General features: G+C 37.9%; 5 protein-coding genes across 14 annotated transcripts; 2 read left to right on the top strand and 3 right to left on the bottom strand.

Annotated features, from left to right (window-relative positions):
• Positions 1–69: 69 nt before the first annotated feature.
• Positions 70–3,711, bottom strand: MDA1 (Mitochondrial transcription termination factor family protein). 2 transcript variants are annotated; one of them, XM_089160478.1, is made up of 4 exons: positions 3,621–3,711; positions 1,687–1,736; positions 1,358–1,576; positions 70–1,254 (listed from the first exon to the last, which is right to left on the bottom strand). In XM_089160478.1, exons 1-4 carry the CDS (start codon positions 3,689–3,691, stop codon positions 155–157), a joined length of 1,440 nt encoding a protein of 479 aa, XP_089016604.1. In that variant the 5' UTR covers positions 3,692–3,711; the 3' UTR covers positions 70–154. The 2 variants fall into 2 exon arrangements, with proteins under 2 accessions (XP_089016604.1, XP_089016605.1); XM_089160479.1 differs by having other exon boundaries at positions 1,358–1,570.
• A 467-nt stretch (positions 3,712–4,178) lies between these two features.
• LOC149008997 (SUN domain-containing protein 4-like) lies at positions 4,179–9,690 on the bottom strand. 6 transcript variants are annotated; one of them, XM_089160472.1, is made up of 5 exons: positions 9,541–9,690; positions 7,994–8,188; positions 6,133–7,523; positions 5,962–6,047; positions 4,179–5,005 (listed from the first exon to the last, which is right to left on the bottom strand). In XM_089160472.1, the coding sequence occupies exons 2-5, from the start codon at positions 8,154–8,156 to the stop codon at positions 4,777–4,779; spliced, it is 1,869 nt and encodes a 622-aa protein (XP_089016598.1). In that variant the 5' UTR covers positions 8,157–8,188; positions 9,541–9,690; the 3' UTR covers positions 4,179–4,776. The 6 variants fall into 6 exon arrangements, with proteins under 6 accessions (XP_089016598.1, XP_089016602.1, XP_089016597.1 ...); XM_089160476.1 differs by lacking the exon at positions 9,541–9,690 and adding an exon at positions 9,221–9,423; XM_089160471.1 differs by lacking the exon at positions 9,541–9,690 and adding an exon at positions 9,225–9,423.
• A 2,633-nt stretch (positions 9,691–12,323) lies between these two features.
• On the top strand, positions 12,324–14,085 carry LOC149008996 (26S proteasome non-ATPase regulatory subunit 11 homolog). Its single transcript, XM_089161410.1, has 2 exons — positions 12,324–12,457; positions 12,598–14,085. Exon 2 carries the CDS (start codon positions 12,621–12,623, stop codon positions 13,884–13,886), a length of 1,266 nt encoding a protein of 421 aa, XP_089017536.1. The 5' UTR covers positions 12,324–12,457; positions 12,598–12,620; the 3' UTR covers positions 13,887–14,085.
• A 152-nt stretch (positions 14,086–14,237) lies between these two features.
• Positions 14,238–15,294, top strand: LOC149008995 (kiwellin-1-like). The gene has a single exon (XM_089161416.1). It carries the CDS (start codon positions 14,462–14,464, stop codon positions 15,032–15,034), a length of 573 nt encoding a protein of 190 aa, XP_089017542.1. The 5' UTR covers positions 14,238–14,461; the 3' UTR covers positions 15,035–15,294.
• On the bottom strand, positions 15,269–22,376 carry LOC149008994 (Ku70-binding family protein). Of its 4 annotated transcripts, none has more exons than XM_089161412.1 (8): positions 22,131–22,376; positions 21,820–21,959; positions 20,969–21,037; positions 20,550–20,811; positions 20,332–20,453; positions 19,393–19,530; positions 19,182–19,265; positions 15,269–16,233 (listed from the first exon to the last, which is right to left on the bottom strand). In XM_089161412.1, exons 4-8 carry the CDS (start codon positions 20,656–20,658, stop codon positions 16,099–16,101), a joined length of 588 nt encoding a protein of 195 aa, XP_089017538.1. In that variant the 5' UTR covers positions 20,659–20,811; positions 20,969–21,037; positions 21,820–21,959; positions 22,131–22,376; the 3' UTR covers positions 15,269–16,098. The 4 variants fall into 4 exon arrangements, with proteins under 4 accessions (XP_089017538.1, XP_089017540.1, XP_089017541.1 ...); XM_089161414.1 differs by having other exon boundaries at positions 20,550–20,797; XM_089161415.1 differs by having other exon boundaries at positions 20,550–20,706.
• Positions 22,377–23,304: the final 928 nt, after the last annotated feature.

Genomic DNA, 23,304 nt, shown 5'->3' with positions numbered 1-23,304 from the left:
CCATACTTATACAGCGCTTCCCCCCCACCACCACCTGCCTCCACAGTACTGAAAAGGAAAAACGTTCGGTTGCATAATTTATGGACTAACAAGAAGGGTATCATATGTACAGTTGGCGGAGTTCCTCACTATTCGAAGTCCTCCCATATGAGAATCAAGATAAATTCGGAGCCTCGTCATTAAGATTTTTCATCATCTTCTTCTTCAAGGCCTCCTCGAATTGAGAACCTGAAAGAGAGAGGAGTTGGTTCAACAACAACCTAACTCCACATTCTAACACACGAGCATACCTTGGTTTAATCCTCTCCTCCAAACTGTAGCCAAAATACTGAGGGAATTTAACAAGCTCTGACCGTGGATAATACATGGTAATGAAGAAATCCCATTTTGGTATCAAATTCCCTTTGATGCTGAAAGTATACAGAGCCCCATATCTCGAGACCATGGTTCTGATGTCCCCCATGCTGTATCCTCTCTCCAAGAAAAACTGTGTCACGGGCTTTAAGTTGGCCTCAATGCTTAGACCAAATGTCTGTGGTGAGCGGTGGAGTAGAACAGCAACATCAACACCCATTGACTGGAAGTACTCAGCTGTTGGCCGAAGATTTTCTTCGACACTGTAACTTACAATGTGTGGGCAGCGTGTAAGAATTTTTCCAATGTTTTCTGCAGAAAGGCCCAATTCCTTGAAGAAATCTACACTAGTCTTCAACTTCTGTCTGCTATAAGTGAGCAGTGCGGGAAAACGCTGTATTACCTTTGCCCACAGGCTTTTATCCACACCCAGATCCTCCAAAAATGTCATTGTAGGTATAAGGTTTTCAGAGATGCTCATACCACACAACTGAGGCCTTTTATAAAGGATGGACGGGATGGCCAATTTGGGTACACCAAGTTCGAGCAGAAACTCAACCAGCGGCTTGATTTTCCCCTCTAAGCTGTAGTTCACAAAAGCCGGGAACCTGCGGGTCATTCCCTTGATCTGATCCATTTCCAACCCGAGGTCCAAAAGGTAGTTTACTCTTGGGGGAAGCTGCCCCCCAGGGCTTATTTCATTCACTTGTGTCATAGCCTTTAATTTCACCGAACTGATAGCCGAACTGCTTGGAGAAGCAGGATTTATAGGCTTTTCTTTAACAGGTGGATCTGGAAAGTTTTCAACCATGGAAACCAGAAAATCCCCATGTTCTTCATGGAAAGATTTGAGATATGGGATAAGAGCATCCCTGATCTCAAGGGTGGTTAGCTCTCTTCCTGCAATAGCAATGAAAATCAGATCTGATTGAGTTCTAGGAATTGGGGACATTAGGTCTCAGGTTAGAATAGCTAAATAAAAAGATGTGTTTTAGAAATTGACCTACTAGATAACGGGATTTGTGGACAGAATGGAGCCTTGTCAGAAGGTGGTCAATGAAGAGGTCTGACTTGTTGGCTATCCTAGTTGCAATTGCATTGCTCATACCTTGCTTTTTCAAGAACAAGGTCAATACCGCTTTAGCCTCTTCTTTTTCTGCAATCAGCAGAGTTGGAGAAACCGTCCGAAAGCTGATAGATCCATCTGCTCTGAATTCTGCTGCTATTACAGCAAACATGATAAGCCCAGTTTCAAAACAAAATACCCAAAAAAGCAACACGCAAACACATCTACAATTACAGAGGAGCCTGAAGAGAGAGGATATTACTTACCAGACTTCGCTTCGCAGACAAAGATCCGCTGTGGAAGAGAAAGACGAGTCCTGAAAATTTTAAGCAGCAATATCAGCCATTCAAGCAAAGTCGAAAGAAGGAAAAAGTGGATGTCTACTTCAAGAAATGCAAAAAAAAATGTGTAAGGGCCATGCATACTAATATTATGAGTGTAAACACTGAGGTGACTGGCTCACAAACATTTTAACGAAGCATATTAATCCTATATATGAAAAACAAGAGACATATTAAATGATGAAGTGGTGACGAGATTTTGTCTATCCACTTAAGACAAACTGAAACCATCTATCGATAGAAAGAAAGGGTTTAAGGAGATTGAAGGAGAAGAATTTATTCTCTTGCTGGGATCAACAAAGTGACTCTGTCACCTTGCTTGCTTCTTCAGGCTGTCTAGGCAGTTTCCAGTGTGGCAAAGTTCCTTCCTCTTACTTGTTGCCATTTTATCAGAGGAAATATCAAAATACAACATGCTTCAAAAAGCCATAAAAATGCAAATGAAGTAACCAAATAAATATACCATATGCCATTCAAGAATGTACTAATCTCAAATCAGTACTTTATCCACATACATAGGCCCATGCAACATGTACAGATGGCAACACCATTAGGAATAAATAGTTGGTCTCTTCAAATCTATCTTCCCACCTACAGGTGACATATAAAACAAGGAAAGTAACAGATCCGTACTTCCTCATATTCAAGGATAAGGATTTCCATCATTCCAACAACCTATCTTTAGCTAAGTATGTCAATCTTCCCAGCTCCCGCTTCCCATACATCGAGTACTTTGTCACCATGGAATTATAATGTCTGGTGCACATACACAAGGTGACTTAGATGGTGAAAATGAATATGGTGCTGTGAAACATCTCTATCTTATTAGTGTCGATTCTGATGAAGCACCAAGTGTAGAAACCATGCGAGATTACTCATATTTGAATCTATAAAATAAATATTTTCACATACTACAAGGGGAAGGCACCCCTTGGAGTCTTCACGTGCAGAAACCTATGGCACCAGGTTTGCCCCCTTTTAAAAAGGGGAAGGCAATTTGCACATGAAATGGGAGAGGGCTTTGGTCATTTTGATTGGGCTTTTATGCCTTTCGTAAGGGGACTGGAGCAGGCTACCATGAAACAAAAGATCTTCTTTCTAAAGAGATTCGATTCGGAACTATTATATGTCCAAGGTCCAATATTGAAATCATTTCAAAGGGTTTCCCTGACTTTGTCCGTGTCAACAAACAATTCGAAATACCTCGACTTTTTTAGAACAGGTCCGAGTCAAATAGCAATGATTCGAAGCACTTCTTTTTACAGAAATATGAAGGGTGAAGGATAGAGAGTGTCATTTATATGGTCTACAGTAGACAACCTTGTCTTAATGGTCCACCTACTTCTGCCGTGTAAGTAACAGAGGGCAAGGTTCAGATTAGTGATGTGCCAAATTTCAAAGTAAAACCAATCATATCCCTTGTATTGGCATGCACTCTTTCCCTACTGCATCTTTGTGTGTATACTCTTAGTACTGGATTTTTCAAACTTCATTTCACCATTTTGCTAATTTTGTTTAGGCTAAAGCTTGACAAGTGACAGGGGGACCTTCAAGGCCATTCAAGGCCACCTGTCCACAAAAGTTCCTCCCCCCCCCCCCCCCCCCCCCCAAAAAAAAAAAAAAGAAGTATAGCGCTTTATTCATAAAGGGGGATTTCGTGAGAAGCTTTAGCAGTTCTCTTTATATGATCATAAGTGTTCATGAGTGGCTTTACATTATACAAGTTAAGCGACACTAGTGCCTGGTATTTGTCCGAGCAAATGGACGATACCACTAGTTCCGAACGATAACCTTCGAAATGCACTGACATGTAGAGAAATAAAATGAAGAACAATAATAACAATGAGAAGCTGCAATACCTCGTAAAAGATGGAAACCTTCCCGGTAAAAATGAGGGCTTCGCGCAGTGGATGGAGGAGAAAGCCCTCATTTTATATGGTTACTAATACGATATAGATGTTGAAGAGCCTTCAGATATCTCTGCTACTTCCTCATGAATGCGTCCGTTATTCTAACCTCTTCAATCAGAATTATCAGGAATTTATTCTAGAAAATTGGAAAGTAACAGATGATGCGCAGATTCCACTCCGAGAGTAGCACTTGATTAATAATAAGCAACAGGAAGACAGGATAAAATCAGTAAAAAAGAGAAATACCGATTCCAGAAAACCCAGATAAGACATTCAAAAATTACGCAACAAAAACAAAATTAAGCTACCTCAAGGTTCCTTGAGTGATAAGAGGAGCTTCGAACGTTCACGGCTTCATTGATTGGATCACGCTTTGCCATCGTCATTTTTCAGGGTTGAATGGCTGAGGAATGACGCCTTCACTTTCACTGCGTTTGCTTCTCAGCTTTCCTTTAAAGGCGAATTATCTGTATAATTTAACTGGACCTTGCTTTGGGTTTTGTGCTCGGCCCATGGAAGGGGATTGGAATAATTGGGCTGGGCTTTTGGTTAATTTATTTTAAAAATTGACCCTATCCCTCATGTGATGAAGAGGGGAATAGTTTCTCATCCAAACCCTACATTTTTACACTACATTTGGTTGCAAGGAAAATTAAAGGGATGAGTAAGTGAAATTCTTTTATAATTAAAAATAAGTTAAGTTATTTAAATTTCATTATAAATTTAATAAAGATTAGGAAAAAAATTATTTTTGCATGGATCGTTTTAGTGAGACCTAAACTATTGTTGAGTGAGAGTCTCCTTTAATGCACTAAATTATGTTTGAGTTCCAAACCAACTAATAACGTCTCCAACCGTCAACCTCATTCAAATTTCAAATTTGGAAAGACCAAGATACCCAGGATTAATGACTGTATGTATTGTTTCTCTCATGAGAGTCTCCATTCCAGATTAGGTATCAAGGTCGTGTGCAGCCTTTCTGTTCAAACTGGCAGGATTTCATGCATAAAGTGAACGTTTTCTTGAGTATATGCTAACTGAAACAGATATCTTCCATTCCCATTCATCCTGATTTAGGCAAGAAACAAAGTAATATATACTATGATTACAATGAAAGAATGAGCATTATGATGCTACAACACAGCAATAAGACAAGCCATGAAGAGCTTATCCAACAAAATTTACCATGTTTATGTATTCTACATAAACTCACCACCAGATCTATCAATATCTTCACCATTGATAGGAACCCAAAAACTAAGCTAATAAGAAAAACAGCTAAAGCTTTGTTCTCCCAGTGAACTTGATTATGCTGAACATCTTCAATCTCTAATCTGCAAAACGTTATAAACAACTTTTAGCACTTCAATAGGCTGCATCATGTAACAGTGAACACAAAAACTATTAGCATACACAACTAGAGAGCAAATATCTGATTATTATTATGCATTCATTTGAAACATTGAAATGATTATAACAGTAGGCTGCACCACAAAATCATGATCAGAAATGTTACCATACACGATATATTTGATTAGTACTACATTCATTTGAAACATTAAAATGAGAAAACCGAAATGAAGGTTCCATTCAAAACATCGAACTATTTTACTGGCACAGCTCTTATTGGAATTCATGTCGTGGAACTGGAAGCTATCCATTATTCATTTTCAGAGCCAGTCCATGATAAAAAAGCTCATGACCCAAAAACCTATAGTATCTCAGATGATTGGCAAAAATAAACCCACCTAGGATATCAAAATATTCCACAAAATCATGAAAAGACAAATTTTGAAGGTTGCATATGACAAAACCTTCTGCTGGGAGCAATAGAAGGGTGTTTCATTTTCCATCTTACCCCTCTCCACGATGTCCATTATTCCTCTAACTAGTAGCTTGTTAAAACAAAGACCACATGCCTTTTCTTAACCTGGTCACATTAGACGTGTAGGCTTCCACATGCCTTTTCTTAAGCTGGTCACGTTAGACGTGTAGGCCTTAACGTTTGTTCTCATGGCAATCTCATTTTAGTGAACTATAGATGGAAAAGATGCTTTAAATCACCATGCCCATGCTAACTGAATAATTTGAGTTCCTCGGAAAAAAAAAATCCACATGCAAAAAGTACCTTGTGCTATACAGATGTAACCAAGCCATGACCTTATTATGATGGAACTTTGGTACCAAATAATTTGTTCAGTCGAATATAAAACATGCATATGCAAAAGGCTGAAATGAAGAATGCAAATAGAAATAAGAAATGCAACACATTTCAAGCAATGGAACCAACCTGAGAATTGCATTATCTCTGGCTAAACTATCCAACTGCAAAGAAACAAGGGATTTCCAGAAAATGAGGTCCCCAACATCTTTTGCCTGTGACAGCAATCAAAATCAATAAATTAAAGGAGCCTTCGAATATGAAGCAAAGTAAACCAGAAAGCATAAGAAATCAACATACAATGACCTCCTTGCTGTCCAAAATATCTTTTGTATCTGATTTGAGTTTCTCCAGAAATGTGTCTTTCTCTGACATTTCATTGTCAAACTCTTTCACAATAGCACCATATCTGGAGTTTGATTCTTCCACATATCGCTCCAAAACAGATATACTAAGATCCAGCGACTGGACTTTCTGCATCAGTATCTTAAGAACAGTGTCCCCATGCATCCTTCCAGCCTGCTGCGATCGAATTCCAATAGCAGGGTCAGGGACATTACCTTTAGAAACTTCATGTTTAACACTGGAGCTTTCAGTTTCAGATTCATCGCTTTCTGTGCTTTGATCCCCAAATAGATCTTCATGTTCATTGGGCTTTGGCTGTGGAGCCAATGATGGCGCCTCAGCCACCATTTCATCAGATCCAACTTGTGTATCTTGAACCGACATCCAATCCTCAAGCATCCTCTCAACAGCATCCACTCCGTACACTTCTAGAACACTCAACGTGCAGTAGAATTCTGAACCATAATGGCTCAGCATATTCAACTTTAGATACCTCACCCACTTTGGCTCCTGAAGTACAAACCGTTGTGCAAGCTTGAAGTTTCCAGCGGTGAAATTCCCTAGTTTAATCCAGTTGTCTGTCGGATAAACCAAACTGCCAAGCAGCTCAAAATCCTTTAAATTAGATGAATAATGCTCAAAATTTGCCATTTCAATAGTATCTACAAATGTTTCTTCTGAAAGTTCTATGATAACAACTTTCTCTTCAGCTGAGCAAGGATTGCGGAGGTACTTATCCTTATCTTCGCACAAGATGTTAGAGGCACCTTTTGCTTCCTTATTAAAATCCAACACTTTTGCCCCCTTTGAGTCAGAAGCATAATTGTACTCTGTCCCACTGGGCTCCAGTCTGTGTATGACACCATCCATCCGGCCAGTGGCTGGCTTTCCTTTTGGGTTAACTGCTTTGTTCTTAAACTCATCAAGACCAAGTGGTGCAGCACGAGATAGCCTCTCACTCTTTGGGTTATCCCTTTCTGCATTTGTCTCCAGACCAGATACCTCCGTTTCAGCTTGTTCTTCGATAGCTGGATGACAATCCCCAAGTGGTGCAGCACAAGATAGCCTGTCACTCTTTGAATTATCCCTTTCTGTTACTGTTTCCAGGTCAGATGTCTCAACTTCAGCTTGTTCTTTGATAGCTGAATGACAACCCCCATTTCCTTTGCTATTCTTTGCTTCACTTTTTCCTGGCTCACTTTCAGTACTAGATGCAGTAGCACTCCCATCAGAGTCCTCCAAATTTGTTTCAGAAGACAAAATTTCTGCTTCACAATCAGATCCTTTGCTCAGCCCCAGCTCATCTTCATGGCAGGTTGATTCATCAACTGGAACTATAGATCCATCTACATCACAAGTACAGAGAATAGCCATCACATAAGATGAGGAGAATGTGCAAAAAGGCATACTGTATTACAAATAGATAACTTTATAAGTAAGCTTGGTAGTATAAAAGGGATAAGGAAACCAAATAAATTAGCAAGTTTGATAACATGATGTAATACAATCTAAATACCCCTGGCCTCAACACCAGTTGATTGCTGAAATGCTTGGGTAAGATTCTGAACATCCCCAAGGAAGAGTGAAGTTCAATCTCATTGCACATCAGGTATAGGAAAAGAAACCAAATTTCAAATAAAGAATACATCATAGATCTCAATCAACCTTTAATATGTTTTATTCAGGTAGTGCTTAGCAGGAGTCAAAACTCAAAGCAAACCACATTTTTTAGATAGCAAACCAGAATAACTAAACCACCCATACTTCTTTTGCCAAAGGAAAATAACAACAAAAGGGAAACTCATGAAAAACTTACCATTAGAAACATCTCCATGACTGATCCACAAGTTCAAGAGGAAGACAAGCCCCCATAAAACAGCAAGTAGAGACAGAGATGCCTTATAATACAAGTGCTTCCTTCCAGCGATGGCTTCTATTGAAGCTCTTCTGCAAAGAAGAGCTCTACGTGATCTCTGCATTGCACATCAACCCAATTCTTCTTTTCCCCTAGCTGCAGAACAAAGAGCGCATATGAGATTGAAGTGATCAGAAACTATCAATGTGGATTTGCTTATATTTTTTTTAGTATACTTTTCCATTTAATTTGCAAATATAGTGCAGTATACATAACGGATGAGAAACTAAACAGGACTAAAGAAAATGAAGGAATTTCCGCTTCTGAATGAAGCTCCAATGCAAGTCCAACACAATGTAGAACGTGTTTTTCTGCTCACCTATCACCTTTAAGATTAAGCAACACTATTTTCAACTAAGTCGGTGCAGAAAACCATGAAATGACTCATTAATGAAGGAACACCTCCTCCAGTTTCGATTTTTTAAAATTTCTTGTTCTGCCAAAGAAGAATCATTACCAGTTCTCCAAATCGGTGGTATTTTATCCAAAAAAGAATCACCACTAAAATCTACCTTATGGCCTGATTGGTATCTTCCTTAATCCTTGATCTCGGATTAAACTACATAAAAACCTTCCATACCATCAAAAACCCAGAAAAGGTATACCCCAATGGTTGCAATAAAGAACTCACCTTCCTGTCGAATACAAGAACGTGAAACAACAGCAGGTTGCTAATAAAACCTTAAGAGCTACTACAGAAAGATTTGAGAATGATTTTGAATGCTCAAGTTGCCCAACGTGGGTTGCTTGAGTATTGCATTTATAAAGGTACGGATAAGTGTTTCAGTGATACATGGAAAGGTAATTAAATTGAACTCTAACTCTTAACAAATAAATAACCCAAGTTGAATGAAATTAAATTAAAACTCAAATAAAGAGTCCGGTTCTGAGTTTAATTCTGGTTTATCAACTACAAAAATCCAAGAAAACGTAATCAAATCCCCATCTCCTCTTCTCAATATCCCCAAAAAAACTCTGAAAACCCACACGAGAGATTGACAAATTTCGAGAAATCAACATTAGATCCATACAGACTTAATCATCCAAAATTTCAAACCCGAACTTTAAAAAAATAAGTACGCAAAGCAACGAAAAAATAAAGAAAGCAGAAACAGGAGATAATTGAACCTACGAATTCTCGAGATCTTCAATTTCAGCTCAGATTCCAAACTCTTTCACGAGCTTAGAGATTATCCAACCAATTCTAATTCAACAATTTAACACCACGATACATCTCCTTCCCCTTACGCTATCATAGTTTACTTTTAATATTATTCTGAAATCCCATCCCAGATTCTCCCTAGAACAGCTTTCCCCTCAAATTGAAGATTCAAAAAATATATATTAAAATAAGGTTCAACGTTCAATGGCTCATCGTGTTCATTCTTTGACTCGTGAAAAAAGAAAAAAAGAAAAAAAAAGAGAGATACAGACGTAAGCTTCTTTACCAGTTCCAGTGAAAATTATGTTGGAGGCAATTTCAAGAGTGAAGAACGTGCGATGGCCTCTCTCAGGGTCGATCTCTTCTGTAAGAACTGAAAAGAATTAACCGTTGTTTGGTGAATCTTTTACCTTTGAGGACGTCCTAGTTGGGTAACGTTCTGATCCGTTCAGTGCTAATCATTAATTAAATCACCAAAACTCAGTCAGTCGCAACGGCTCTTTTCACTGGTTCAATCACAGTTCCACCTGCTCTGTTTTATATCTGGGTTGGACCGTTTTGGTTTGGGTTGGGTTGGGTTGGTAGCTGCCTGCCAGCCATGGTATGCCTGGATTTTTTTTCGTCAAAAGTTCAGACATTTCATTCATAATTGAAATAAAACACAGACACAAACACCGACAAAAGGAAAATAACAAGAATTAAGGGATGGGCCGAGCCCAATAAACCCTCAGAATACTGATTGTGACAATCACAGAGCCAGAAAAACATAATGGGTATGATAAACATAACCACCACCACCGCCTGCGGGGACACACTACAAAGGCGGACACTAGGATGAGGTGGCTGCTTTGGGCTTAACGCAAATATTCTCTAAAATTTTATTGTATGCAGATTGATTCTTTTTCTTTTTTTTTTTAACTTTTTTACTTTTCCTCATTGGACATATGGAAACTTTTTTTTTATATATATAATTTTCCTTTTATCGTGTCAAAGCCTTGCTTAAGGGTGTCAATGGCGTACCAAAATCATGTAATTGTACCGAAACGTGCAATCTAAAACCGCAACGTACCGCACTATTTAAAATTTGGTACGGTACGTTAAGGGTTTCAATTGTGTATTGAAACCGTTTAATCGTACCAAATCGCAGTGACTAAAATCACACCGTTCAAAATTCGGTACAGTACGTACCGAAACCGAATTTCTTCGGTACGGCTCCGGTTTTAGGTACTCATACCGTTGTACTAAAATCGTATCGAATTGATACCGTACCAAATTAAGTGATATAAATGTAATTTTACAATTAAAACACTTTACTTTTACCCTATCCCTAATTCCCTAATTTAGTTTTTCATTTCGTCCTTCACTCCTCTTCTTCGATTTACTTATTTTGTCTTTATTAATTAGATTTACTTAATTTGTCTTTGTTAATATCAGGTTCTATCAATTTTTTATTGCAATTTCATTTAGATCTTAATGAACTAATAACAAAGCGGCACGGGTACCAAAACTGTACTGCACTAGATACAATGTGTAAACCGTTTTTCCTCACCGATTTAATACCGAAACCGTATCAAACTGTTTTGCAAATTCCAAAACCATACCGTACGGTACGGTACGGTTCTGGTTTTTAGTATTCAAAGTTGGTAGCATACCAAATTAGGAGATATAAATGTAATTTTACAATGAAAACATTTTACCTTTACCCTATCCATAATTCCCTATGTTAGTTTTTCGTTTTGTCCTTCACTCATCTTCTTAGATTTACTTTTTTTTGTCTTTATTAATTAGATTTACTTGCTTTGTATTTGTTAATATCAAATTCTATTGATTATTTGGTCGCAATTTCATTAGGATCTTAATGAACTAATAACAAAAGTGGCATGGGTTTGTTCGTACCAAAAGTGTACCGCATTCGATACCGTGTTTAAACCGTTTTCCCATATCGATTTAATATCGAAACCGTCCGAACCAGTTTTACAAATACTGAAACCGTACCATATCGTGTAAATTTGGTACAGTACAGTTCTGGTTTTAGTATTCAAAGTTGGTACCGTACCGAATTACCGAAATTGTACCGAAAAAACATCTATGGAAATTGGTAGAGAACAATTCTATTGATCCTAAACATAGAGAATAACAATTTTATCCAAAATGAGTTAATAATTTTCTTCTTTTTTTTTTGGTATAAATAATCGTCCTCACTAAGTAAGAGATTGTGTTTTTGTGAGCATTGATTTTGAGTTCACTCTTTTCCATCCCTTTAGCGGCTATTTGGTAATTTGAGTCTAAAGATTTCAAATATATGGAATCATGATTCGTAAACTTAATTGTGTTGGTTAGTCTAAATCTTTGGAATGAAATCTATAGATTCATCCTGAAAAAACATCTATAGAGTCATAATTCAAATGTTTAGCATTTTTATAATATGGATGAAATCTCTAAATTTCACTTAATACACATATCTACATATTCATCTTTTTAGTGTAAAAAGGTGAATCCCTATATTTCATGATTACAGGGATTCACACAGCCAAACGTGTATAAATCTCCTAGTTGTGAATCTAGATTCATGTAACCAAACATGCCTAGGTCATTTTCATAGTTAATATTAGTTTTATAGACCTTAAACTTGGCTTGAAGTATGCAATTTCTACAAAATATTATGATAAGAGCTAACACTTTGTGTCTATTTACCTATTTTCTTCCATCGGCTAATTTTGAAAAAAATAATATAATTGATATACATACTAATTTATAATCAAGCATGGGGAATGCTTCTTTGTTGTCCTTTTCCTATTACTGACTAACAGTTAGACAATAGTGATAGAATGACTAAGATCATTTTAATATATAAATATATTTTTTTCCTGCACAATCAAGTTTAAGAAGTATGAACAAACAAAGCATTGGAGAAAGAAAAAAATTCAACCAATGGCTAAATCTACATGATAAATTTAAGGGTGGGCTTGGGCCAAATGGACCGGGTGGTTCTTGTACAGTCCCCCACTATATATGGGCTTGGGCCAAATGGACCGCAAAGACGATATTACCCTTCAAGAAATCAAGAAACCTTGCCCCTTCGCCAAGTAACCAGCGAGAAGGAATGACTCTTTTCTATTATTTGGGTTTTCAGGTAACCTGATGTTTCAGTCCGACCAACTCTAATAGTCCTGAGAAAGCTTTGGATTGTGCAACAACGCAAGGTCAGTTTTCCTATTGATTTCAAATTTGGAACTGTTATTATTATCTATTGATTATTGTGTTTGTCTCGTTTTAGGGTTTCAGATTGAAGTTCTTTCTTATGATATAACAAGTTTTAGATCTGCCTCTGTATGTTCTGCAGGACTTGCATTTCCAATCATAACAATGTCGTCTTATCTCCCAGCAACAACAGAGTCGCTAGCTGAGGCTACAGAAGCCAAAGATTCTTCTGCAGCCATCTCAATCCTTCATCGTATTCTTGAAAACCCATCTTCATCTTCAGAAGCCCTCCGCATTAAAGAATTGGCCCTGTCAAATCTGACCAATCTTCTCAAACAAGAGAAAAGGGCTTTGGATCTCCAAAGCCTTCTTACCCAATTGAGACCCTTCTTTGCATTAATCCCTAAAGCGAAAACTGCAAAGATTGTTCGAGGCATAATCGATGCAGTAGCCGAAATACCTGGAACGTCTGATCTCCAAATATCCCTTTGTGAAGAAACAGTTCAATGGACTCGAGCTGAAAAGCGTACGTTCCTGAGACAGCGTGTGGAGGCAAAGCTTGCTGGTCTTTTGACGGAAAAAGGGGATTTTGAGAAAGCATTGAAGCTTCTCTCTGGGCTTATCAAGGAAGTGAGAAGATTAGATGATAAGCTTCTTCTTGTGGATATAGAACTTCTAGAGAGTAAGCTTCATTTTTCTTTGAAGAATCTGCCTAAGGCTAAGGCGTCACTGACCGCTGCAAGAACAGCTGCAAATGCCATCTATGTGCCTCCAGCTCAACAGGGTACCATAGATTTGCAGAGTGGTATTCTCCATGCTGAAGAGAAGGACTATAAGACTGCTTACAGCTACTTCTTTGAAGCATTTGAAGCTTTTAATGCTCTGGGGGATTCCAGAGCAGTCTTCAGTCTCAAATACATGTTATTGTGCAAGATCATGGTCAGTCAGGCTGATGATGTAGCTGGGATAATATCTTCCAAAGCAGGTCTGCAGTACTTGGGACCAGAACTTGATGCTATGAAAGCTGTTGCAGATGCTCATTCAAAACGCTCGCTGAAATTCTTTGAGACTGCACTTCGTGATTTTAAACCTCAATTAGAGGAAGACCCAATTGTCCACAGACATCTCTCTTCGTTATATGACACACTTATGGAACAAAATCTCTGTAGATTGATTGAGCCCTTCTCCAGGGTTGAGATTGTTCATGTTGCTGAGTTAATTGAGCTTCCAGTTGATCATGTGGAGAAGAAGTTGTCTCAGATGATTCTTGACAAGAAATTTGCTGGTACTTTAGATCAAGGTGCTGGCTGCCTCATCATTTTTGATGATCCCAAGCCTGATGCAATCTTTCCAGCCACACTGGAAACTATTTCCAACATTGGCAAGGTTGTTGACAGCCTCTATGTTAGGTCTGCCAAGATAATGGCATAGGATTTTGATTTTCAAGTCATTAAGTATGTTTGTAGAGTCGGTGAAACTTCTATGGTCTGATTGGAAAGATACGCCCAGATGAATTACTATTTGGTATCATTTCGAAGTTTTTATTGTTTTTGTATTGAACTATTTGTGTCAGCACTCTGCTCTATGTTTATCATGCACTCCAATTCTTCCCCTGTTTGTGAAATTTCTGTGTTCTGATTGGGAAGACATGCCAGATGAAACACTGTTTGGTATGATTTCGAAGTTTTTTTAGAATGATAATTTATGGGAAGAATTTGTAGAAGGATTTGGTCCTCAGAGAAAACGTTTCAAACGGGTGGCATTCAAACCCAGATTCATTACATAGCCTCCATCACTGACCTGCTTAAAGTGTGCCGGTGAAGAACAACTTGTGGTTGTAGACCAATTGCAGAGAGTCAGAAGTCCAGATCCAATAACAACGCAAATGGTTGAGTCAAAAGGTCACGAGGATAGCTGCAGATGGTCAGCTATAGTAGGTATCACTAAAAGCGTGATAAATATTATAAAACCCTTCTGTGAGTTCACAAAAAAAGAAGTGAGCAAACATGAATCGATTATGTCTAGCTTTCTCTGTTCTCCTGCTTGTTCTCCTTACACACACCTTGAAGGTCGAAGCACACGCCTGCAGATCAAGTGGTAAACTCAAGGGGAAGAAGCCACCTCCAGGACAATGCAACACTGAGAATGATTCAACCTGCTGCGAAGAAGGGAAGCACTACACTACTTACAAGTGTTCGCCGCGGGTGTCAAACCATACAAAGGCTGTTCTGACTCTAAATAGCTTTGAGAAGGGTGGGGATGGTGGGGGGCCATCTGAATGTGACAATCGTTACCACTCAGATGATACTCTGGTGGTGGCACTGTCGACAGGATGGTTCAAGAAAAGGCGAAGGTGCTTGACCAATATCACCATAAGTGCTCATGGGCGCTGTGTAGTCGCCATGGTGGTCGACGAGTGCGACTCCACAGTAGGCTGTGATGCTGAACATGATTTCCAGCCCCCATGTCCTAACAACATTGTAGATGCCTCAAAAGCTGTGTGGAAAGCTCTGGGCGTACCTCATGATCAATGGGGCGAGTTAGATATCTTCTGGTCTGATGGCAAAGTCCAGAAATAAGTTTCTCTGTGTGATGTGCCTATTTGTGCTTAAATTACCTTCGGTTAGAGGCGTGTGCGTGTTCTCAGTTCTATTTTTTTTGCTGAAATCATTTCCGTTCTTCCTTCTATGCTTAAACATCCAGAGTAGGATTAGTAATGTTTACAAGGTTTTTTAGACAAGATGGATGACTGCTAGCGCAGTTGGGTTCCTAAGAGGTTGCAGTTTTGAATCTTGAGAATAAGGTCTGAGTTGCACAAAGAAATCATGAAAGATCTTAAATAAAGGGTTTGGTTAAGGTCATCTGCAAGGAATAGGATCTGGTCGGGTATGAGCACATGTATTGTAACTTTTCATTATTTTCTTGTATCTGTTGCTGAAATAATGTCTTTATACATCCATGCTGAATCTTCTCACTAGATTAAGTAATATCAGATCTTAATATCAGATCTCTAGACAAGCTTACCAAGGCATGGGATGTCGGTGGGAAGAAGGGGAGACTAGAATGGGGTCTCAGAAGTCAGAAATGCAGCAAAGATATAAGAAATTACAAGAGAACAAACAAGGTTTTTTGTTAAGGTTAGGCTTAGGCACCTTCATTAGGCATCCAACACCAGAGGTGAGGCGGCCATATTGCTCGCGTATTTGAATCTGAATGATCTTTCATTTCCCCATAACTTGAAAAAGAAAAATTGCTTCTGATAATTGCTGATTATAAACAAAACAAATGAAAAAAAAAAACGACGACAATTGAAAAAATTGTTTCCCCATATACTTTTCATCTTAAAAAGTTCTCACTAACTCACAAAGGCAGAGCCTTCACCAGTGAATGAAAAAACGAAGAGCAAGGATGCTTTCCTTTCTATTCGAACAACCAACTAAATTGTATACCATGTGGACATACTCAAAAGAAGAAAAAAATGGCTAATGCTTGGCTTTGCAGTAACATCTCAATGAAAATGGAGTGGCCAAAAATATGAAGGAAAGAGAAAGAAAACAAGGAAGGTCCTCCCAAATTATTAAATCAAAATTGATGTCCATATGGGAAGGACCAGTGTGATTGAAGAGAAGCAACTATCATGTTGTCACGGTGCTCTATCAAAGGGCTTTGTATCATTGTAACAAACATCCCAGACAGCTTCCATGGCATCCTTTGATGCTGCTTCCGAGCAGTATGGATTAGCTCTCAGCGACTTCATAACTCTTCTTTGTATACATTCCTTCAAATATCAATATATAAAGATCATCAAGATACTTGAAACTTCACATTTGGTCCCAAGTCAATACATCACAGTTTTGTTCAACAACCAAAAGGGGAACAAAGCATCAACAGAAGACAGGAGGAAGCAACTAGAATAATAGAAGGATGAGAAGCTTTTATGTATTCATGAAACCTTAGAACAAGACCTAAAGTTAACTTCATTTCATGACAAAATGCTTCAGCTACCAATGGACACAATCAATGGTGCCTGTCAAAGTTTTGAACATGTGATCTATTGTCTGCATTAAGAACCCCACCATCATAACAACATGAGCTGATATTTTTGCATTTTTCTGTGGAGAGTATTTGTTATTTATGAATCCCCAAGCAACCTGGGCTAGGAAATGGAGAAATGGGCACCTGCCCCACATGGATGCCTAAAGTTCAGTAGATTGTAAAGTTAAGCCTACAAATTCACATCATAAACACTCCCATAAAACTAAAATCCAGGGGAAAAGAAAGATCAAACTAGAAAATGGAGTCAATGGGTAAATTCTGATCATATAGTGGGCTGGTCTAGATTTATCACAACCTAGATTGCTCCAGGACAAAATGCAATTCCTGTATCAGCACTTCAGCTTGCAGGATGAACCAGCCAATGCTCTAGTTTTATCAACCATGTACAGCAATCAGACTGACTTGTTCCAACATAAATATATATTTTTTTTTGGATGAATAAAAAATATATTAAAGAGCCGAAGACAAAGAGAAACACAGATTAAGGGGGGGGGGGGGAGGCAGCAATCAGTCAAGAGGGTGACTGGAAAGAGGAGCTAAGACTCTAGGAACTAACAATCAACCTATTCCTTGAAGAGCTAGAAACTGGGGGGTGGGGGAAAGTAATGAGCTTAGAAGAAACATAAAAATAGATGGCATTCCAAATTAAGACTCGGGATCGGGATTTGGAGGTCCATCTTCTCATGTTGCGCTCCCACCATAAATGGTAAACAGTGGCAGCAAAGACGAGCTTAGTAGCTTACCCACTTGGTCGCAAATCATGGAGCCAGATAAAGTTCTCAGGATTCAATTCCAATCTCCAGCAAAACCAAAAGAATGTGTGTAATAAATTTCTTATTAAAGAAGGTCTACAACAATCCTAAACCAGTTTCACTACTTTATCCTCGCTGACAGAAAGTGTGTCACATCTGTAAGAAAGAAGTGCTTAGTTCTGCAAGGTTTGAAGCATAGTTGTCAAAGCGACAAGGCGACCAAAGCGGTTGGGTCAAAAAATTTCAATATAACTACTTTTCAATACAACTACTTTCTATAATAAGCTAAACAAATATTCAATAGTCACATTCATTTAAAAAAAAGCATTCAAGAATCATAATTATGAAAAATAATTTAAAAAAAAAGAACACAAACACAAGTTCATCTCATCAAACCATGGTTGTCAAAGCATTTGCTTAGGCATTTACTAATTAATTGATTCTTGATGTTGAGTATGGCTTATGCTTCACGTTTTGTTGCCGGCGGGGGTGTGGGGGCAATGCCCCCGAAGCAAAAAATAGGTTCTATGTCACTTTGGGCCTTGGAGTTCCTTTGCAGATTGGTCGTCAATTAAGCGGTTGAAAAACCGCTTTGCCACCTCGGCGGACGCTTTGACAACTATGGTTTGAACTTTGAAGTAGGCATTAGAAATTATATAAAAAAGGTGATATGTATCACACCGGAGAGACACAAAACATGTGGGAATGGTTAAGAAACACGTGAAAGCTTGGAATAAACAAAAATTCAAGTCTTGAAACATACAAACTACAGATAAATAATGAGTAAACATATCACGTATAAAAGAAGAATAATGTACAATGAGACAAGTGCATTCAATTGATTATATACAAAGGACCTTTCTTTCATGCACTGGTACTAAATTTGTTTAGGTATCATATTGAATTTGTTTGGGTACCTTAAAGATACAATAGGTAGCTGTTAGTATCTGCAGATATGGGAAGATAGATAGAACCTTGGTTAGAAGAACTAACAAACTACATAGTTCTACATTAATTTTGTGCACAATAAACAAGGAAGGATTAAGGTCATATGGTTGAAATGACATGGAGAAAGATCCAGCTCAAGGTGCTATATTTAAAAACCTCAAATAAAGGTTTTCTGTTCAATTCAAGCATACGGTGTTTCAGCAGTACTGCATATGAAGTTTCTCTTAATGCTGATGTGGTGCTAGGAAAATACTAGATCAATGTGCAACTGGAACATAATGCTATAAGTGCTGCATAGGTACCTAGAGGTTTTCAAACCAGTAAATTCTATTGGTCAATCATAAAGCATACCATGTTGACCAATTCAAGAAGAAGCCTGCATCCGATGGCATGGTTGAAAATAAAATTGAAGACTTAGTGAAAAAGAGGAAAGCAAGATGATGACCAAACTCTTGGTGAAGTTAACACTTCCAAAGAACACTCATGACAAGGATCTTTTCACCAAAGCATGAGGGTGCAGTGGAAACTGCTGAAGTGAGTGAAAGCAAGTTCCTAATCCTTCATTCCTTTTCCCTAACAACCTTTGAAGTTCATGATGATTACTCTGGCTATAGTTAGAAACTTCTGTCAAGTTTATGATTGCACTTCATTGGTCATTGCAATTGACCACAGCCACATATCATAGGAAGCTATGATAGGACTAGGGTCCCTTAATCTCTTACTTAAGTTTACTCCCACAAGGGGCGAAGGAAGCAAGAGTAGAAACTCTAGTCCTCAAGCAGGAATAGTATAACAGGTCCTCACAACCAGATTGATCACCTGGGTTAAGGAGAGCAATGGACACTCAACAATTTAACTAAATATTTACTTAGAGGAGTTTACTCTGGATATTCCTTGGCCATCAAGCACATTTATGGGGACACAAGAGACCATGAGTAACATCAAGTGCTCCACAAAGGATTAAACTTACTTGCTCATGACCCCTTATTTTCATAAAACCCCGCAGCAGTTCACGTTTGTAGTGGCAATCGCCACTTAGATGGCCCGCACGAATCTGTAACGGGAGTGAGGAAAAAGAAGAAGAAGAAAAAAGAAACTCAAAGATTAAAAAAAGAACACTACAATCAGCTAAAATTATTGCTCACAGGTAAAAGATATATAATCAACATTTTGATATACACCTCACTGCAAGCATGATGAGCACAATTTGCCCAGTCCAAGTTTGCAGCTCGACAATCGTCATATGCATGGATCAGCTCATGGATAACTACTTGATTCACCTCATCTTGGATGGTCAAGTGATTGCTACAAACCAATATCTGTTACTCAAAGAAAAACACACAAGTTATCAGAAAGAGAGGAAAATAAAAATCTATTTTTAGAAGATATTCATTGAGCAGGAAAAGAAAATTGAGGCTGCAAACAACAAATCAAGAAACCTAATTGAAATATGGAATTATACTACACTAGACAATCTTGGAAAAGGAAATTTGGTACTTGGTTAGCTATCTATCAAGAGAAGAAAAGAAAAGGGGGCAGGGTACTTCAGTTGATAATTCAGGTAACGTATCATTCCTCTCTAAAATCAGTGGAATCCTATGGACCAAGGACACCAATACAAGGATATTATCAGAAGAACCTCATTTGAAGTGACAGTCACATACCCTTCCACTATCAAAGGAACTCAGTATTTGTAAAAACTCTATATGATGGTGTTTATACTTCAAATTTCTCCTAGTGAACAACTCATGACTGCTAGAAGCAATTAACGGTATACTCCCATCCCCTTTTTTCAAAGAAAAACGCACTCGCAATAAGATTCAGACCACCTTGAGGTCCACACAAAAAATAAATAAATAAACGGCAAACACCTTGAATGATTTATTCTCCAGATCCCATCAGTCTACCAGTTTTAACCTAATACTATCCTCTTTCATTTCAACTTCGAGTTTTAACTTTTTGTATATTTAACTTTATTATTTTGAATACTCCATCCCAGTTTGAAATCAGAGAGTTGACAGTGATGTTTCAAGACAATCAAATAAATATAAAGAAGAAGAAAAAAAAGCCCAAATAGGATAAAGTTTAAGATCAAAATGAGAAATACATGATGTCCTTACTCCTTCACCACGGACATAACCACCAGCCATCTGACTATCACAGTGAGCAGCCTTAATGAACTTGTCTCCTATAATACATCCAGCCTTTTCCAGATGCTCTTTCAGAAATTTCACCGTTGGAGCTGGAAAATCAACAAATTAACAGTCCATCAATAATCACTGGTTGGAAAAAACTATCTAAAAGGTCTTAAAACAACAAGAAAGATTGTCTGTTATACTTCGGAGGCTTCTTGTGATCATTGTCTCACATTCTTCCACCGTTTGTCCACCGTTGTCAAACAATGAGACTCTTCTAGGAGCAGTTCCTGTGACAGGTTCCTCCGCCATTTCTTGCTCTTGTGGATCAGATGGGCAACTGGAGACAGAACCGTTCCCCTGTACAACAATCTGCTTCTGTACTTCTGTAGCTTCCTTTGTAACAGAAATCTGACTAATAGACTCTTAGCTTCCTTTTTATAATGATGATCTGGTTTTTAGGTCCTAGAGAAATAGTTAAATAGCTTTCAACCATATCAATGTTGCATACTCGAAAATGAAATAAATAGATGTGTGTGTTTTCTTTTTTCCCCTTCATGTAATCCATAAATGAAACGATAACGTCATGGCTAACACCACCTGAAATCAATTAAGACCGTACCTTATAGAATTCCCAGCATATGACCAAATCAAATGGTAAGAAATGAACAATGACTGGTAATCTGGTAAACTGCACCAAATAAAAAATTCAAGTATAAGTAGTCAATTAAGAATACCGGGTTTGTAATCTTAATGTATAATGCAAACACATTACAGGAGAAAATGATTCACACAGGCATGGGAGAGGATATTATATAGGATACAATTAAGTGATCAAACAATATAGATGAACCTAAATAATACAACAATTTGAAGAATGAAAACCACAGGAGTTTACGTAAATTAGTAAAGATTGCAAAAGGTAGAAAACAAGGGCAGATTAGTTAAAACAACCAAATATTCAGATTAAAAGAAACTAGAATAGCTAACCAGAGGAATGGTTCAAACCAATGCCCAGACAAGTTCAAGCTCTTTTGGCCTCTTATGATCTACCAAGTACACGTTCTGTTTGGTAGTAAACTCTCAGAGAATTTCATGCCAACAATTTCTTTTCCAGTATATGAATTTGTGACATTTCCTATTATTAAACAGCTTGGTAGGAAAATTAATTAACATAGGAATATTAATGTCAACAGAATCGAAAACAATTGCATTTAATAAATGGTCCACTTTGTTAAATCGTTCGCATAATGAACTTACCCCAATTTGGCAAATGAGACTGCACACACAACCACACAAACATAGAGTGCACAATTTTGATCTAGAACACATTATGCTTCTTCTTGTCAATACCCAAGACTGATGGTTGCCAAAAAAAAATAAAGTTCTTAACAAGTTTGGTTTATCTAAATTACCAACCCTGTTATCCAAATACCACCGTCTTGCAGAATCGAGAAAAGAAATTTAACAAACCTGAATCAGTGACAGAAGTGGTTTGAGCACCACTAGTGGCAATATAGCATATCCTCCAATCCCAATAAGCTTTCAACAATCCAGGGAACTCCTCTTTGGCCTATACAGAATGCCCTAGAACTTTAAAACCACTGTAATCCCTGTATACCGTATTGGGGATTTATCACATAACACACCATGCAGATTCCAAAACAAACGAAAAGCAAAATGAGAACACAACATAATCAAATTCCCAGACAGCCAGCAAAAAGGTGGGTGAGTGGCCGCCAGGGGTGGGGAGAAGGGAATTAACAAGAAGATTGAATGCTAACCAATTGAATACTTCACCAACAGGTGCGAGAGCAACAGATTGAACCCGCCAAGAGCGATGGTTCTGACGCCACCGAAATTGAGTTCGACCTCACAACAAAAGCAGGGTCGTCATGGCCGAAGCCGAAATGCCGGACGCTTGTGAGACGACCTGGGAGACGTGAGACAGGAGCTTCCGGACGCCGAAACACGAACTGGGTGACGTGAGAGGAGGGAGGAGAATGGCTCCAATGTATCGGATCGGGATATTCGAACTAATTTCAAGGGGAGGTTTATTTCATTTTTTGAGTTTTCTTATCGTGTAAGTTCTTGTAATGAACCATAGTCCATAGGTCTCCTTTCTCTAATATATTACATGTGAATTTCAACCAAAATAACACCGTTAGCCGCTCTTAAGTATGTTCAAATTTCAAACATAAAGGAACCAAAGTGTCCTTCAGTTTATTTAATGCATTGAGTTAATATATGGTTTTAAAAAGAGATACTTAGTTATTAAATATTAATTATATGGTTAAAAAATATATATATATCTAAAAAAATGTGGGAATATATATATAAAGAGAGAGAGAGAAAAAGGGGAAAATTTAATAACACAATATATTAAATAATCTTATGGGTATTTTGGTCCCTCCATATTTAAAATTTGAATATACTTAACGATATTAGTCTGATTGAAACTCATGGGTATAATATTGCACTAAAGTGTTCAAACATTAGTTTGTGGTCTACTAAAGAGATCTATATACACATAAAAAAATCCTACTTTTTTTAACATGTGAATTTATATATTGGGGCGGGGGCATTTTTAATTTAAATGTTGATTCAAAAGTGAAAATCTGTCCTTGTAGAGAAACTCCAAAAATGTATGAACCTAAATCTTCTCTCTCTTGTTTTAAGAAAAAGAATTTTATTTTTCTTTACATGTCACACATCTAACCACGTAAATTGAAAAAATTCCAATAGAGGATTGTTTACCAAAAAAAAATGGAATAGAGGATTTAGACTCATAAATTGAAAATGGTTTTCTTTTAAATAGTCATAATAGACAATAAGAATTGATACCAAAAAGAGCCTTAGCAAGATCCATCATGAAAACCATTCCGGCATTCCCTCATTAATTTTGGTGGCTTGGACTAAATTTTCAATATAGGGGCTGCGTTGGAAGCTCAAAGTCTA

This window comes from Hakea prostrata, chromosome 7, assembly GCF_041222555.1.
Source record: "Hakea prostrata isolate BN-2017 chromosome 7, UWA_Hpros_2, whole genome shotgun sequence".
NCBI lineage: Eukaryota > Viridiplantae > Streptophyta > Magnoliopsida > Proteales > Proteaceae > Hakea > Hakea prostrata.
The sequence above is the reverse complement of the archived record's forward strand: the minus strand, read 5'-3'. Positions and strand labels throughout refer to the sequence as shown.